At 46.0% G+C, this 16,590-nt stretch overlaps 1 protein-coding gene across 1 annotated transcript; it reads right to left on the bottom strand.

Moving 5' to 3' along the window:
- Positions 1–846: 846 nt before the first annotated feature.
- Positions 847–16,301, bottom strand: PLOD1 (procollagen-lysine,2-oxoglutarate 5-dioxygenase 1). Its single transcript, XM_068171391.1, has 19 exons — positions 16,144–16,301; positions 11,807–11,898; positions 11,183–11,319; positions 10,392–10,555; positions 10,071–10,183; positions 8,669–8,732; positions 7,457–7,554; positions 7,023–7,124; positions 6,781–6,912; positions 6,376–6,497; positions 5,609–5,713; positions 5,034–5,159; positions 4,100–4,241; positions 3,487–3,600; positions 3,147–3,212; positions 2,737–2,841; positions 2,211–2,357; positions 1,793–1,918; positions 847–1,532 (listed from the first exon to the last, which is right to left on the bottom strand). Exons 1-19 carry the CDS (start codon positions 16,223–16,225, stop codon positions 1,377–1,379), a joined length of 2,193 nt encoding a protein of 730 aa, XP_068027492.1. The 5' UTR covers positions 16,226–16,301; the 3' UTR covers positions 847–1,376.
- Positions 16,302–16,590: the final 289 nt, after the last annotated feature.

Genomic DNA, 16,590 nt, shown 5'->3' with positions numbered 1-16,590 from the left:
CCCATCCCAGAAGAAGGGCTGGACTCTGACAAGCAGGCAGCAGAAGCTGGAGACAGACAACTAAAAGGCACATAATTTTTTTTCCCCCTAAGGACAGTCACTCTATGAATTTATTGCTTGTGAAACACACTAGTCTGGCATAACGGTGTCTGATAAGCAGAGCAGGTATCCCACAGGCACAGGAAGAAAAGGTTTCTGCCCCCTCACTGCCCAACCACAGGTCTAGTCTAGACGTATTGTTACAACTACTGGTTCACCACAATCCCTCAGCACCTCCCAGCCACTCATTTCTATCAGCCTTGACCCCATTGGAGAAGTTTCTGCAATGGAGTGTTTTGGTTTTCAATCTTAAATAATAGAAACACTGAATAATTATTCCCTCTAAGAACCAGAGAACAGCTCTTCCCATCTAATGTGAATGGGCCATCAAATAAAATTATTAAAACAATTTCTGACAAATGGAATAAGGACGCCAAAGACCTCTGGGACCTCTGGGTTGTTATCCAGAGATTGGTCAGAGCTTTTGACTATTGTAACATGGTATAGAACAGAGACAATTCTTCTGTGAAGCCCCCCTGACTGATGTAGCTGTTCCCAGCCTTCCCTTTCTCAGATTTAATCTACATATTGACACGTGGCATGAATTTGTGTGGGTATGCCTGCTGCTCTTAGCTGGAGAAGCAGAAGGTAGGGAAGTCTTTTATCTCTTTAGTCTAATCCCAGAGGTAAAGCATTGTCAGAGAACCTTCCTTTAGCTAACCAGAAGCACCTATGTTGCCACTGCTGCTGCTTTGAACTTTGTGATTTGCTTGCAAGGACAGCAAAGAGGTAAGGAATCAGATGATCTTCAGGCTCTTCCAACTCAGTTTCATTTGGTGTGACACGCAACTATTACGACTCCTGGAGTCAGCTCCCTGATTGGTTTATATTTGGAATAATGTCCAGGAATTACTGTGTAACATCCAGTCCCATATATGCTGCGGATGAAAACAGGCTTCCAGCTTGTAACTTGCCTCCAAAAAGCTGGATTTCCGGTCCAAAAAACCATTTTTAAAGCAAATTAATCACTGATAAAAGTTCAAGTAAACAGCACTTTCAAGAAACAGTGGATGAGGAACAGAATCAAAACTGAAGGCACAAAATCTCCTTTGGACTTCTACAGCAATATTCCTAGATATTACCTGCAGTATCAGAGAGTGGAGTCCTCCAGTAGTGGAGCCTCAGATAATCATTAAAAATCATATTAAAAATCATATAAAAATCGAATCCAAATAGCTTTGAACAATGCCTTAGACACTTTCAGCAACATTCCCTGTTTCTACTCAAAGTCAGCAGTGAGCAGGGCCAGGGAAAGGCCCTTCCTGGGAAGCAGAACTCTAGGGGTCAAGAAAGGACACTGCAATGTAGCGGGTTCCTTTGGTGGTTGGAAGACCTTCGTGGTAGTGCGTCAGGCGTCCTGGATGCATAAGGGTCCACCCTTTCCGTGGAGCTCGGATGGAGCAGTTGTAGCGCAGGAACCGGCAGCCTCCTCCCTGGTGGGAACACAAGAGACGCATCAGCTTGGAAAAAGCACCTCAGGGAAGGGGTCCCTGCCTTCAGACAGCACTTCTGAAAATGTGACAAGGTGCTTGGGGAATCTCCCGCGTTCTGACACATTCAAAAATCCCTTTCCTAGCCCAAGCCAGTCATTAATCGTAATCCTTAGTGCAAAGAAGCCTGATGTGGATGAGGGAAGGGTTTTCAGGTGCCCCAGGCGGTGAGCTGCACTCCTGAAGCTCTGGCAGACACTCACCTCATAGTCGATGCCAACTCTGTTCAAGGCAATGTTGATGGTAAAGGTGGACGCGTCGTGGTGGGGCATTAGGGACGGCTGCTCGTCAGGTTTGTAGCGAACCACGAAGGCCAGTTCAAACTGGGTCTGGGAGAGAAGCACAAAGCACACTCTGTTAGAGGGCTATAGTGGTCTGTGGCTTCTGAGCTGCAGAGCAGGGTCTAACACTGAAATTGCATCCCACTGCTAAAGGAGAAAGGCAACAGTCAGGCAGAAGAGAAATTGTGTATCTCCTAATACACATACTTGGGTCACACTGCAGGGTCAGTTCCTCTGTACTGGGAAATAGTGTGTGTATTGCTGGAGGATTCTTGTCACAAAGCTGCAGCTGGAGGAGGTGCTGAGCTGACCAGGAGTTTTGCTGTTAAGGTGGACATACCTTGGTGTAGTATCCTGGGTACAGCTTCTCTGTGATGGGTGCAATATAGTCCAGAAGAAACTTATACCATTCTCTTTCAAAGCCAATTTGGTTCATGTGTATATCAATAGTTGGGACATTCTCATATCCTCCTTGTATTCTGCTGTCCTGAAATAAAATCAACAGAAATACCCGTAAGGATGGGAATCTTAGACTTCAGGAATGAAAAGTACTTGTTCCTAGTAACTACAAATAAATATTATGTTTGTTTATCAGAATTTACAGGATGGAAATCTCATTTCAAACCATAATTAAACCCTAAGGGAAACAATATTACCATCAGAGATGCTGAACACTAGAACTTCAGAGACACTAAAGAGGACTCAGGGAAAAATCAGAGTTAATCAGGAGCAAAATTAAAGTATTGTCTCCACTTTTCTGGTTTAATTCAGGATCTAATGCCCTCCCACAGGAAGCACTGCTATCACCAGATATGCACAGAAAATGGTGTAGCCCAGATCTCGAAAGAGCTCCTGCTTTTACTTACCGTGTTGTCACCTGTGGACCACTGGCCATAATGTTCCATTTCTTCCACCAGCTCATCACAGGCAGTGTCAGTGAATATGGGGAACCAGTAAACATCTGGGCAGGGCTGCAGATAGCATACAGGTGAGAACAGCAGAAACAAGGACAGGTGCTTGAGGCAAAAGAAGTAAGGCTAAAATGAGTGTAGACTGAGTAAGTGGAAGGAAACTAAAATATTGAGGATAGAAATTTGTCTTCTGATATACTTCCCACTTCCACTTAAGAGAGCTGGAATGATTTGACTCTAAAAGTACTTTCAAGGTCATGTCTCTTGTGTTCAACTGCTTATTCCTGAGAATTACAATAAAGATGATAAAGCACTGTCCTAACGCTCATTTCCCATTCTCATGGATAAGAGTGATGTTTTCTTACCATTTCTACCAATTTCCCTTTCAGAGCTGCTGTGTAGTTTTCATGGATGTACTTTTCTCTCCAGTCCTGCAATTAGAACATAAGCAAACCAGTAATTTCTGAGGGGCCCCTGCTTAAAGAGGTAATAAAAGGCCAGGCACTTGTGCAAGCAGTATTTCACAAGCTTTGAAGATCCACGTGTTATGAATCCCAAAAACATGTCGTCTTCAAATTTTGTGCCTGTGCTCCTCATCCCACCTGAGAGTCACCCCTATTACAAAGCCTGGGCTTCCCGTAGTGATGAAGCTACTATCAGGTCTCCCCACATTGCTGTGCCTTCTGAGTATGCAGGTTCTCTCACCTCGGGATTGCTGAATATTTGCCAGAGGTCATTGTGGAGGTGACTTGTCTGGTAATTCTCCAGGGACAGTATGTGTCCAAACTGATGTTGGTTTGTCAGGTACATAAAGACTCCCTGCAGGACAGAGAGAAATAATAAAGGCTTCATATTGCTGAGAGCCACTGTGAAACCAAGCACGGGACAGTTCTTCAACCTGTCCATATACTCATTCTTTCTCCTGTGGGCTTTCAGTTTTATTTCCACCCTGGATATGAGAAATTCTGAAAGGTTACAGGCAGAGACAGTAATTGTGTGTCCTGTAAGCCAGGGCTGGAAGCAGAAGAGAGCAGCAGCTGTGAGATTAGGGTCTTCTTTCTTACCCTGTCAATCCCATTTAGAGCAGTCCTGAAAAGGCCTAAGAACAAAAATGTTATCCACGTTTAGTGGTCCACGGCTACACATGGTTTCACAGCAAGACAGAAATCCCACGCTGTTCCAAAGTGTGCACTGTACTGACTAGTACGAGTTCACCCTATCCCTGCCCTGGCAGAGCTGAATGCCTTGAAACTGCTTAATCCTGCACCCTTCACCCTGGCACGCAGCTCTCCCCTGCCAGCCTCTCTCCTTGACTGACCTGATTCCGAATGTTGTGGCAGAAAGCCATGTCAGCATCCAGCTTGCCACTGTGGAACAGATCTCCCTGGTCAAGCTCCGAGCGCAGAGCCTTGGCTTTAACCATGTAAACACTGCTGATGTAGGGAACGTTCCAAAGCCCACTGAAACACAGTGGAAGAAAAGTGAGACTTGAAATACCACTAAGACAGATACTGCTGCACTTGACAGGATGACAGGCAGCACTGCAGCATCAGCCAGGCTTGCCTAAATGAGCCAACTCAGAACAGCAGAAAGAAACCATACCAATAGAGATTGGCATTCCACAAAAAATCACTTATATAGCCCACAGCTTTTAAGCTGCACAAATGCTAGTCCACCAGGAAAGCAATTAATTGCTACTGGGTGTTTTTGCTAGGGATATAATTAGTGGCTTGAATCTCTTCCCAGAGAGATCGACTTTTTTTTTCCAGTGATTTAAAGAAACTGAACCAGCCAACAGTGCATAAGCTGATTTCCAGCATTTACTGTACATACAATGGCCTATAAAAAGAGGGTCCCTTGAGAATATGAATGAATCAACAATTCCATTTTGTGAATCTTCCATTCAAAGATCACCTGAAAATTGATGCGACAGAGATTAAACAGCACTTTACAGGATTTTAAGGATCGCACTAACTATAATCCCCAGGTGGGAAAACATGACATGAGTAAGATGAGATGATTTCAGCAGTCAGCACTCTCCAACCCTTACTCTGATCATAAGAAAGTGCCCCAAGTATGTTATTGTCTCTGCTCAGGGGAGAATAAAGCAACTTCCAAGTGGGAGCAGAGACTTCTTTTCCTTCCCTATACACAAAGACATTTGCACTTTCTGGTTCTTTGACATCAGTTTGATGATAATGTGCTGCAGCAAGCTTTACATTTGAGGGATTTTATCATCTTTGCATACTCACACTCTCCGCCTTTGAACAATATCCACATAATCTTCCGAGCGAGCGTAGTATCCATCAGGGCTCAGTGCTCCCCAGAAATTGGACCACAGCTTCTCATGACGGCTTACCAGGGGGGCAATCACCAGCCTGGAAGCATGAAAGAAAAAGGAATTGCAGGACAGAATGTTACCACAGGAAGAAAAGGAAAATATGTACAAACCACAGTACCGTAAGAGCTATTTCCTCCCTGACTTACAGAGTTGCTGTTTTGTTAACTCTGTTGGAATGAAATGCCACATAAGAAAGGGTAAATATGGTCCAAATCTCCTCTGTAACTACACCCTCCACCAGGTCTGTTAGAATCATCTGATTTGTTCTAGTGACAATATAAAAACAAAGCTAAGGATGATTTACATCCCCTGCCTAAAATCCAGGGATTACAAGTACAGTGGAAAAAAAAAACAAACATGTAAGAGGTGTTTGGCTAACATACCATCTCTGGCACAGCTCTCCTGGTTCCCTAAATATCTCAGGGATGTGCACTGAATTCCTCATGTGAGATGACCAGTAAGCATTGCTCAGACCAAAGAACTCACTTGTTCTGTTCAATCAGGATCCTCAGAGTCTCTGTGTTCTTCAGAACGACCTCAGCATCCAGGCTAAAGTAATAGTCACAGTCAGGATCCTTCCTGCACAAATCCCTACAGCCAGAGAAAAGGAAAGTCACACTGTAAACCAGAGGAAGACAAAGGACAGAGCACCAAGAATTCCTTCACCTGGTAGCTAAAGGTCTTCTGGGTGCTCAGGGGAGTTTGGTTTAATATAACAACCATGAGGGCCAGCAGAGTACAAGCACACCAGAATCAGTATCCAATAACAGATACCGAGACACAGCCAAAATCACATTTAACAAACTGATTCTTCAGCTGAAACTGAAGAGGTTCCCATTAATAGCTGGCCCAAATCCACACCTGAGCTCAAAGCTCCTGATCACAGACAGGAAGATACTCCCCCACTAGTTCTTAGTTTTGCTGCAACACTCATCCTCTTCAGAGATATGGGTGCATATCCTTTGTGCTCTGTGACTGGGTATTTAGATGAGGTCAGGAGATAGAGGGCTATCCTTCTGTCAGAACAAAGAACCAGTGAGAATTTAGTTTCTGAAACTGGACAAAGTGAGCTGGTATGGAAGCTGATTTTTTCCCAATATATAAGGGCATCAGAGTTAATGCTAGAAAAACTGAAAGGGTAACTGAGAAAAGAAGAGCAATCACTCGATAGGGATAATCCTCAGAACAAACAGATGTCGTAGTTTGGACACAGGCTGTCTCTGCTAGCTATCATGTATGGCCTCTTCACTTACATGCCCAAGTTACGTGCCTCAGCATTCTCCACCTCATCATCTGGTCCAATCACTTTGACAGTGAGATATTCTTTGCCATGCTCTTCTACAAAAGAGTCCACCTCCATCAAGTGATGTTCCTCCTATTCCAAAAGTAAGGAAAAACACTTAAGATGGGCTCATCCAGGCCACTCAGCCTCCTGTTCTTGAAAATGAGTAGCCAGGCAGCAGCTCTCAAGCCCACTTCCACAGCTGGATGGGTGTCAGTGCACAAAAGTATGCAATCTTGTGGGTGCCATTGCAGATAAGTAGTGTGATTACACAGCCTGGAAGTCTAGCCCAAGGTTGCAAAGGTGTTAAGAGTAGAGGACGAGGTGTACATTTTCCCCACATTTGCTAAGACCATCACAAGCCAACTTCACTTACATGGTTGTGAATGAAGAGCTGGATTCGTTGCTTTGGGTAATGAAGGTTACGAAGCCGCAAGAAAAACTGGGAGAGGAATGGGGTGGGCTGCTCGATGAAAATGCCAATCAGAATCATTGGCAATGCCTCATCCTACATTCAGGGACAAGAGGAGAGAAGTGGTGAGTCATGTTTAACGTCAGACACGTAATAACAATTGTAAGATTTGTTTTGAGAGCTTTGAATAGACACAGCAGCCTTACCTTAAACCCCACGAGGCTTCGCAGACCTTCATCACACACTGTGCAGCCAGTCTCAAATGTCCATATTTGAGGAATGTAGTTTCCCAGGTAGTTCAGCTGCAGCTGCAAAAGGAAGTTTGCCAGATTATGCATTACAGGGCAGGGGAGTTTCTTTGTGTGCACCCCCACTGTGGGGTCACATTTGAACTTTGTTTACCTTCTCTATGAACTAAAAAGAATCTGAAAAGCATGACAGCCTGACCATCCAATTACATGTGGGTCTTTGAACCAGATCCATCTTGCTGCTATGGGCCCGAGCTGCTTATTGTTTCTCAAATGTAAAGGTACACAGGGAAATTCAGAATATGTGGAGGCAGTAACCTGATCCATCGAGCCTAAAGGGTCACTTTGCAACAAACACAGGCCAAATCTTTCTCTCAGGACAGTCCACTTACCTTGGTGGGTCCATTTCCATGGATCACCACAGGCAGAGTGTCATATAACAAGTTTCTCGCTCTCACTCGTGAGTTTTCAAACTTCAGAACTATCTCATCTGGAAATGACATTGTCATCATGTTAAGGCTTTTACTGATAATTAGAAGCACAATGCCTCATTTATACAGAAAAACTGCTGAAAGATGAAAGTGTGGACAATGGATAACTGTGCACAAGTAGTTTAAGGGCTACAGACAAAATCTTTAAAGGAGAAAAAAATATTCAGAACGATCCTGTGAAGTAACAGGAGGATGCCTGGGAAGCTGGACAATGACTGGGAATTGGCAGAAGCCATACTGAAAGATTCTTTCAAAACTGGCATTGACAAACTGCAGTGGGGAGCAGCGACTGATGACAGGCACAGCTATTGATGGGAGGACTCAGGCCCTTCTCACCTAAGTGTGATGCACCTGAGTGAACCCATGCAGCTGATGTCTCTCTTTGTCACCCCTCACAAAAGTCCATCCTCCCGACAGAGATCACTGAGGATATTGCCTCAACACAACCATACAAAATCCTTTGCGAAAAGACTAGCACAGATACAAGCTGCAGCCTATCACTGATATAATGAGCACAGGAGCCAAAAACTACACTGCCATTATCACTTTTTACTTGACCAGAATAAGGATGGAATGGTGCAAGACTGAAAACATTAGGCAGCACTGAGAGGAAAGTTAAGTGAATCCCCCTTGCCAGGACTAGCAAAATCTATCAGCAGGTCAGGTCAGAAGCCTGGTACAATCAGTGAGTGTTCACAGGCAAATCTGCTTGCTTCTCACCTCCATGGCATTCCAGCATGGTTCTGAAGCGGAAAGACAGGCGAGCCCTAGGCAGGGCTCTGTGTTATTACTTGCACTGAAAGTCCCTTCCAGTTTCAATCCCCAAGGCTAATGCAATCCGACATGCCTGGAGATCAAAGTGGCAAGGAGGTGCAAGATGAAAAACCTGACCTGCATTCCCTGAAGTGGAGAAGGAATTGCAATGAGAACGTAGCTGGGCTCAGTGGAATTGCAAACAAATCCCAGAACTCTGGCAGAGACTTTTACTGATGCTTTTTCTGTGGGGACAGCCATTTCTGAAATACAATCCCTTCAGCCATAACTTTATTTCTGGAGTCAACATGCAAGTTGCATTCCAAGGAGAAATGAGCTTCTTTCTTTCTTCCAGCTCACCTAATGCTCCATTTAGGTTTTGGAAGATCCGGCTTCTATGGTCTAGACTGATGTTGATACTTTCCTTTAAAAGAATTAGATAAATAACCTTAATTAGAACACAAAAGGCATCCATTCTTTACATACAACATACCCTATGCTCAGTGAAGATATATCCCATTCCTATAGTCATTGCAAACTCTCCAAACTCTGAAGCCTTAAACATTCCCAGATAATCATCATTTTCATTCAAATCTGGGACAACTCACCATTTTCAAGAACAAGTTAAATATATTCTGTTAGGAAAAACTATGCAAACCCCCTCTCTTCCTCTTTTAAAGCTGCTGTGGGTGTGTCAATAAATCTGCATCATATGAATAAAGTAGTCTTACACACAGTCATATAAGCCCCGCAATACAAATAATACACAGGAATGCCAGACAGCAAAACCATCTGCTGTGAAAAGTTTCTTGCCTTCTATGCACAGGGCAAATGTGACCCCGAGCATTACCCCAGGTACAAGTGACAAGCCAGAGGACAGTAAGGTGCAAGATCAGCTTGTGCAATCTTTGTTTTTATCCCCTGCTGCAAGTCACACTCTGACTGAGTGGGACTAAAGTGTGGCTCTGACTTAACAGAATTCTGTGTCCCTGGAGGCATCTATAAGACTGATTACTGGAAAGGACAGCAGGGTGCTAACATCCTGTGATGAGTGCCAAGTCAGGGGAATTACTCAGCCCTTGCGTGGCACAGGGCCAGAACTGCTGATGAGAACATTAAAGGGACTGTTCATGTTAAAGTATCACAGGCCATACTCAGATTTGGGGAACTAAGAAAGTCCAGCTGTTCTAAATTTTCTAACAGCCTTGCTGGTAAAAAATTGCAAATGTCCCTGTAGCCTGATAGCAGTTCCCTATTTCAAATGTTTCCTCTTGATTTAATTGCTGCTACAGTTTGAGTTCTCCATGCATTTGGTCTGTCCCCAGGGACAGACCAGCCTCTGTAATGCACAGCTGGGCAGGGACACCAGAACCAGAATGACCTGTGGGCTGGATGGCCTGTCCAGTGCACTACACAGTGCTGGAATCACAGTGCTGCTTCCAGGCTCCATTCCAGGCTTCTGTAGGATGCTACATGGCATTTTCCTAAAATGTACTTCAGTGCTAGGTTGGCTATCTCTAAGTCAACGCTGCACTCTGCAGTTTCACATCCCCTGAGAGGAGGCTGGTTAGTTCCTCCACAGTCAATGACTTTAAACACCAGCACCTACAGATAGTGGTATCAGCCTCCAGTAAGACTTGTTTTCAGACATCTCTCTTCCCATTCACATTTTATGCTTAAATATAAAAACTGCTAATAACAGAAAATGGGGGTACTGGCTAGAATGCAAACTTTCAGAAACCCAGAATCTAGATACACCTACTCTTTTTTCTGGATCCAAGAAGATATTTGTATAGAAGAGTTGGTCACTGTCATCATCCTGTCCTTTCCACTCCTCCACAAGCTTCTTCAGGTTTGGAGCATAACCTATGAAGCCTGTGGGAATAAGTATGAGGAGCTGTTTCAACCCAGATGACCAAAAAATAGAAGTACTCTATCTGTATACATGCACTTTCACTTCTCTCACATGAAATCTCACTACACCCTGTGTTGCTGCAGAGACTCATCAACTTTCAGTTTGCTTTGCCACTTCTCCCACAGGTCAAATAGGAGGAGAAAGCTGAAAGCAAGCTCTGTGTCTCACCTCCAGAACCCAGGAAGCGCTTTCCATCTCGCACCTGAGGATACTTGGCTTCCACCTTTCTGTCAGGATAGATGTAATTCTCTGCTGAGAAAACCACCTTGCTTTTGGCTTGTTTGAACTTCTTCAGCAGTTCTGTGGGGCCCGAAGCAAAGAGCACATCATAGCTAGAGAGAGAGACAGACAAAAAAAAGAACAAAAGGAATGGAGCCAGAAAAACATGTAATTGAGAAAAGTTTCTAGAAACAGTTAATTCTTTGTGAATCCCTTTCTTTTAGTTCTGTTTAACAGTATTACATTTTTGGTAATGCAACTAATTAAAGTGCAGTCTGTTTTGTATGCTGGGCATATGAAAAGACACTGAAACTCCAACCCATCGTTTTCTTTCTCTTCACCTCTCTGGAGACTAATTCTTGGCTCTCAGGATGTGCTGCAGCCTACTTCACCTTATAAAACAAATAAGTCTGGTAAGAAAGGCCTGTCTGGTTCCATAGGAATTGTCTGCTCATTCTCTGCAGATAGAGGCAGCCAAATTCCACTGAGGCAGAATCAGGTACAACACTATCAATTTCATGCAGGAATTGGCATCAGCCTATTCAGATCAGACCTTCCCAACTGCCACGGATGCAGCTCTGAGTGATTCCCAGGAAACTATAGAGCATTCCGGGAAAAAAACCCAGAGATCTGGACACACTTTTCAAAAGCAATTGATTTCACAGTTCACTTCTTCTCAGTGAAGACCTGTCCAAACCACTGTAAGATCCAGTTCATGGCAAATTCTTTGCAACCATTACCTTTCTACAAAAAGGATGATCAAGTTCTCCTTATCCTCATACTGCTTCAGAGCTGACTTCAGGAGACGGACCTTCTGCCCACCTCCAGCTGGCTGCTGGTCATCTCCACCCCGCCACTCCTCATCCAGCCCCAGCACCTACACAGCAACAGGCACAGGGTCACCTCAACAGGGCACTTTCCCAGCAAGGCTCACAGGAAAGAACCAGAACCCACCAACTTAGTGGTCCTGATAACTCCCAGTACAAATCACAGCAAAAATAACAGCCTGAGGACAAATGGACTAGGCAGCCTTTGATCCAGTCTCTGGGCTGGACAATCAGTGCCACAACATAACACAGTGACACAGCACTCCTAGCCACGGGGACAGGAGCACGCTCTGTACTGTGTGCCTTGGCACTGCAGTGCAAAAGTGCCACGAGGCTCCCTTGAGCAGGAGTTATGGATCTCATCCCAAGCCAACACTCAGGGTACTGCAGAAATGACCCAGTCACAGCTTCTCAGCCACTTGAGCAGATGTGTGTCCTCTCTTGAGCTTTTATTTCATCACTGTGGGGCCAAGTCTGATCCATTCCACAATCTGAAATTCCCTTTGACCAACCACCATGGAAGCTGCTAGACATCACCTGGACTTTGTAGTTGAAGAATTGGGCTGATCTTCTGAACCGCTGGAATCCTTCAGTCTGCTTGGTGGCAACAGTCAGAACCAGCAGTTTTTCTGCACACAGGGGAAAGCACAAGAGATACTCAACTTGTGTGGTTTCAACCACAACCTGCTGCTCCACACCTAACTTGATTGTGGGTCTAAAATGAGAGATTATGTAAAGATACAATTTCATTGCCTGAGTTCTGAGCTAAAAAACAGAAAGTAAAATGTATTTAGTGGGTTTTTTGCCCTGCTAGTGAAAGCTACTATTCTCTTCTCTCACATGGAGCACAGAAGAAATTAAACTTGAAGATAAAATAATAGAACTACTACAAAATGCCCATTTGGAAGTCATCAATTCAATGCAGTTTTGACTTTCTGTTCCCCACAGAGCTGCTTTTTTGTCACTCAGCATTGACTGGATGTAGCGAAAACCAAAATTAGACTAACTCTTATTTTTCCCTCTCCATGGCTGCTTCAATTTTCTACTCCATTCCTGAGGCATTTTCCAGTTTTTCCTACATATTCAATGTGAATTTAATTGTGCTATTAATTTGCATTCTATTCCCAAACTTCCTCTTCATTTCAAGTCCCTTAAAAATGATAAAACTTAATCCTGAAGTTCTCTTTCAGAAGTTTCTCTGTGCTACCCTGGAATATGATTTTTACGTGGAAGTTCTGGTTTCCTCATTGCAATGATGAAATGTTATACTTCACCTTAACAGTTCTGCTGAAGTAGGAATTTGTATAGGCTCTGGCAACAGTGCTTAAATGCAAATCCTGGTCATCCATTTTAAACATCAGAAAATACCAGGAAAAACTGAAAGCACATTTTCTTGGCCTCAGCAGGCTTTTTTTGGAACAATGATTTTTTTCAATGGATGTACCAGATGTATCTCCCTCATGTACCCAAACTGATATTCTGCCTAGTCTTAGAGTGGAAGGATCCAGAAGCTGGAGTTTTAGATGGACCTCACAAAGGCAGCAAAAGTGAAAAATAGGTGTAAGACTCCAAGTCAGGAAGAAAGAAGATATTACCAAAGAAATTCCTCAAATCCTTTACCTGCATCAGAATAAAAAAGAGAAGAGAGATTGAGAACAATCAATAAGCCAGGTTTAATTGTATTTATTAGACATACACACAAAGTGATAAATAAAAGAATATGAATCCCATATAGGTGCAGTTTTTAAGGGCAGATTTTTACACATATGAAGTGCATTCCTAATCTAGCACCTCCAGCACACTCCAGTGCCTTGTGTCCAGCTCAGTCAGAGGGAGCAAGCAAATGAGTAAAATACATATATCCTCAGGGAATATGTTAAAGCAATCAAAGTTTCTAACCATATGATGGCCCACAGAAAGCCATGGCAGCTTTTGAGAGATCTCTGAGCTCATGGATTCTGAGAAGGTGAGGATTATACTGCCAAGGAAAAGGGGGACAAGCATGGGTTTGTTAGAGAGGAATGTAGACAACCCTCAAATTCTAGTACATGAGGGGAGAATGCATATGATAATGATAAGAGAATGAAAGAAGGAAAGAAAGGATCCTGACTCCTATGCAATTATTTCAGCCCAAAATCTCAGGCATCTCACATTAAATAAATCACTAATTCATTTTCATGCTGCCATCCCAAGAAAGCCACACACTGTTTATAACTTGACTGCCAAAAGTTTGCTGGACAGGATGAGTGCTAAAGACTCACACAGAACAGGAAGCAGTGTCCTATTTCTGAGACAGAAAAGTTCTCCCCATGCAGTTTGTGAACTCACAGGAGCATGAAAAACCAGCACAAAGACCACTCTCATCCCCAGCAGAATTCCAAGATACAGATTCCCTGTGGGGCAGGACACTGAGAGACGCTAAGCTCAGTTTCTGTTCTGAGAACTCTCTGCAGCAGCATGGCTTTCCATCCCAAGAGACATTCCTTCAGCCCAGCACTGGAAGTGCTGAGCTATGTTGCCTCCACTCCTTCTGCTTTAACCCTTTCCTCTCTTTCCCAAAGATTTTGCTGAACACTCATGCAGCTGACTGATACTTTCAAGGACAGAGCAGTAAAGCCTCTTACTTTCAGTATCACACACAAACTTTTCAAAACACCCAGAACAGATTGATGCATCCCTGTTTCCCCTTATCACAGTCAATTTCCATACGTAAAAATGCAGCTTGTTCTGCTAAGCTGGGCCTCCTGGGCCCAGAGGCTCCCTGGGCCACACTAACAATTAGGAATTGTATAAATACACTTAATAATGGCATGGCTGCAAAACACAAACACACAGTGGTTAACAAAGCAGGCACTGGGCTCAGAACCAGGGGAGCTGGGCTGTATTGCTGGTTCTGCAATGCAACAAGGAGCTAATCCTGCTGTCCCTGGTTTTCCATCTGTAGGATGATAGAAGAGGACATTTACCTCTTTTGTGAAGGTTTTAGAGCTCTACAGATGAAAAGGATTCTGTAAGAACAAAGCACTGGAACAGGAAACTTGATACCAAGATCACAATGAAATGACTCAGTAAACTTCTGAGTTTTTATAAAGAATAAAAATCAGAGACCAGATGAGTTCAGTAACAAAAAAAAAAAAATTAAAGTTATTTACTTCTGTCCTAAGTCTACAGGGAAAGCACAGTTGCATTTTAGGACAAGGAATGAATTTATCCTTAGGCTGTGATTTGGGAAATCTTACTATGCCACTTCCTGTTAAGATAGTGTCTAAGAAAATACCATTAATATGGGGATCAAATAGAAAAAAAAAAAACAAAACAGTGCACAATTTGACAGTGGATAATATAATCTCTGTATTACATTTACAGAAGAATTTTTTTAAAATTCTATCAACTACACATAACTATGTTGAGAGCTTTTGCACAGATATAAAACAACATCCAAGAGAGAAGACAGGTATCATTACTCTCACATTACTCTGGGGAAGCTGAGGCACAGGAAAGATGAAACATTTTCTGTTTGAGCGATGCCAAAAGCGATGGCTCGGAAAACAGCTAATTCCAAATTCCTCTTCCTAACCAATTTACCTCATTCTCTTTCCCAGCCCTCGGTTTTATATCTGTAGAGCATTCTAAAACCTTACTAAAACCATGGAAGATTTGGGATGTGCAAAGAAAGCAGGATAGCACAGAGACTCTTTGTTTTAATTATGCCACTGTAGCCAAAGAACTCCCAACACCCCCGTAGATACACACTAACTGTATTAAGTAATGCACATAAAGGTAGTTATACCCAAATCACACCGTGAAGGGAAATATTACACGCAACAAGATTAAACCTCCTCCTAATTGCCACTTCTCTAATGAAGACAGAGATAATTATCCAAACTTCTTGGCAGAGTGACAGTGCATGAACCACTTCGTCAGTGCAGCTGACATTCTGAAGCTGCCCAAATCCTCTGCTGTTCTACCGGCTACTCCAGAGCCTCTACAACTGCTTACGGGGGGGGACACACTGATGCTATTTTAGGAGCATCCCTGATCTTGAGGCACAGTGTGGCCAGTCTGGAATCAAACGCTCTCCGGTTACCTAATTCTTGAACCTATTCTAATTCTTGAAGAATTAGAACCTTAGAACTTAGGCTCTAATTCTTGAGCCTAAGTTCAGAAGCAGGGAGGGGCTGGCCCAGGTGGGACCCAGAGCCCTTGACCGGGATGAAACGATGTTGTCTCACCGAAGTCCGAGCCGTGAGCTGCCCGGGGCTCACACTGTGCCGTGGGCTCGGCTCGGGCAGCGCTCGGGAGCGAGAGCAGGACGCGGAGGCCAGCAGCGGCACCCAATGCCGGTCCACCAGCCTGAGCGCCGGCTCCCCGCGCTGCCGGTGCCCCCCGCGCCCCCCGCGCTGCCGGTGCCCCCCGCGCCCCGAGCAGTGCCCCCCGCGCTGCCGGTGCCCCCCGCGCCCCGAGCAGTGCCCCCCGCGCCCCGAGCAGTGCCCCCCGCGCTGCCGGTGCCCCCCGCGCCCCGAGCAGTGCCCCCCGCGCCCCGAGCAGTGCCCCCCGCGCTGCCGGTGCTCCCCGCGCTGCCGGTGCCCCCCGCGCTGCCGGTGCCCCCCGCGCTGCCGGTGCCCCCCGCGCCCCGAGCAGTGCCCCCCGCGCCCCGAGCAGTGCCCCCCGCGCTGCCGGTGCTCCCCGCGCTGCCGGTGCCCCCCGCGCTGCCGGTGCCCCCCGCGCTGCCGGTGCCCTCCGCGCTGCCGGTGCCCCCCGCGCTGCCGGTGCCCCCCGCGCTGCCGGTGCTCCCCGCGCTGCCGGTGCCCCCCGCGCTCCCCGCGCTCCCCGCGCTGCCGGTGCCCCCCGCGCCCCGAGCAGAGCCCCCTTACCTTCCTGCCGTGAGGCACGGCCACCCCCCGCCCCGAGCAGCGCCAGCACCGCCCAGAGCAGCAGCCCCGCCGGAGGCACCATGGAGGCCACTTTCCCCCCGGACCCCGCTCCGGGAGCGGACGCCGGCCGGGAGCGGTGCCTGCGGGACGGAGCGGGCGGCGCCGGGGCTGCCGGAGCCGTGCCACGCACCAGACCCGCCCGGCGGAGACGGGCGGAGGAAGCGGCGGAGGAGGCGGTGGCTCCTCCTCCCGGGCAGCCCCGGCCCCCGCAAGGGGCGGGAGGGCAGCCGGGCTGGACGCGCTGGGGCCGCGTGGAAAGCGAGGGAGCGGCGGGGTGAGCTCGTGGGTTTGGTCCCGGAGCTGCAGCGGCTTTGCCCGGGCTGCGGGGGCCGGGCAGCATGCGGGGCACCCGCGGCCCTGGGACACCGGGCAGTGGATGAGCAGAGG

This window comes from Anomalospiza imberbis, chromosome 23 (assembly GCF_031753505.1).
Source record: "Anomalospiza imberbis isolate Cuckoo-Finch-1a 21T00152 chromosome 23, ASM3175350v1, whole genome shotgun sequence".
Lineage (NCBI taxonomy): Eukaryota > Metazoa > Chordata > Aves > Passeriformes > Viduidae > Anomalospiza > Anomalospiza imberbis.
Note: the sequence above shows the minus strand (reverse complement) of the source record. Positions and strands in the feature narration are given on the sequence as shown.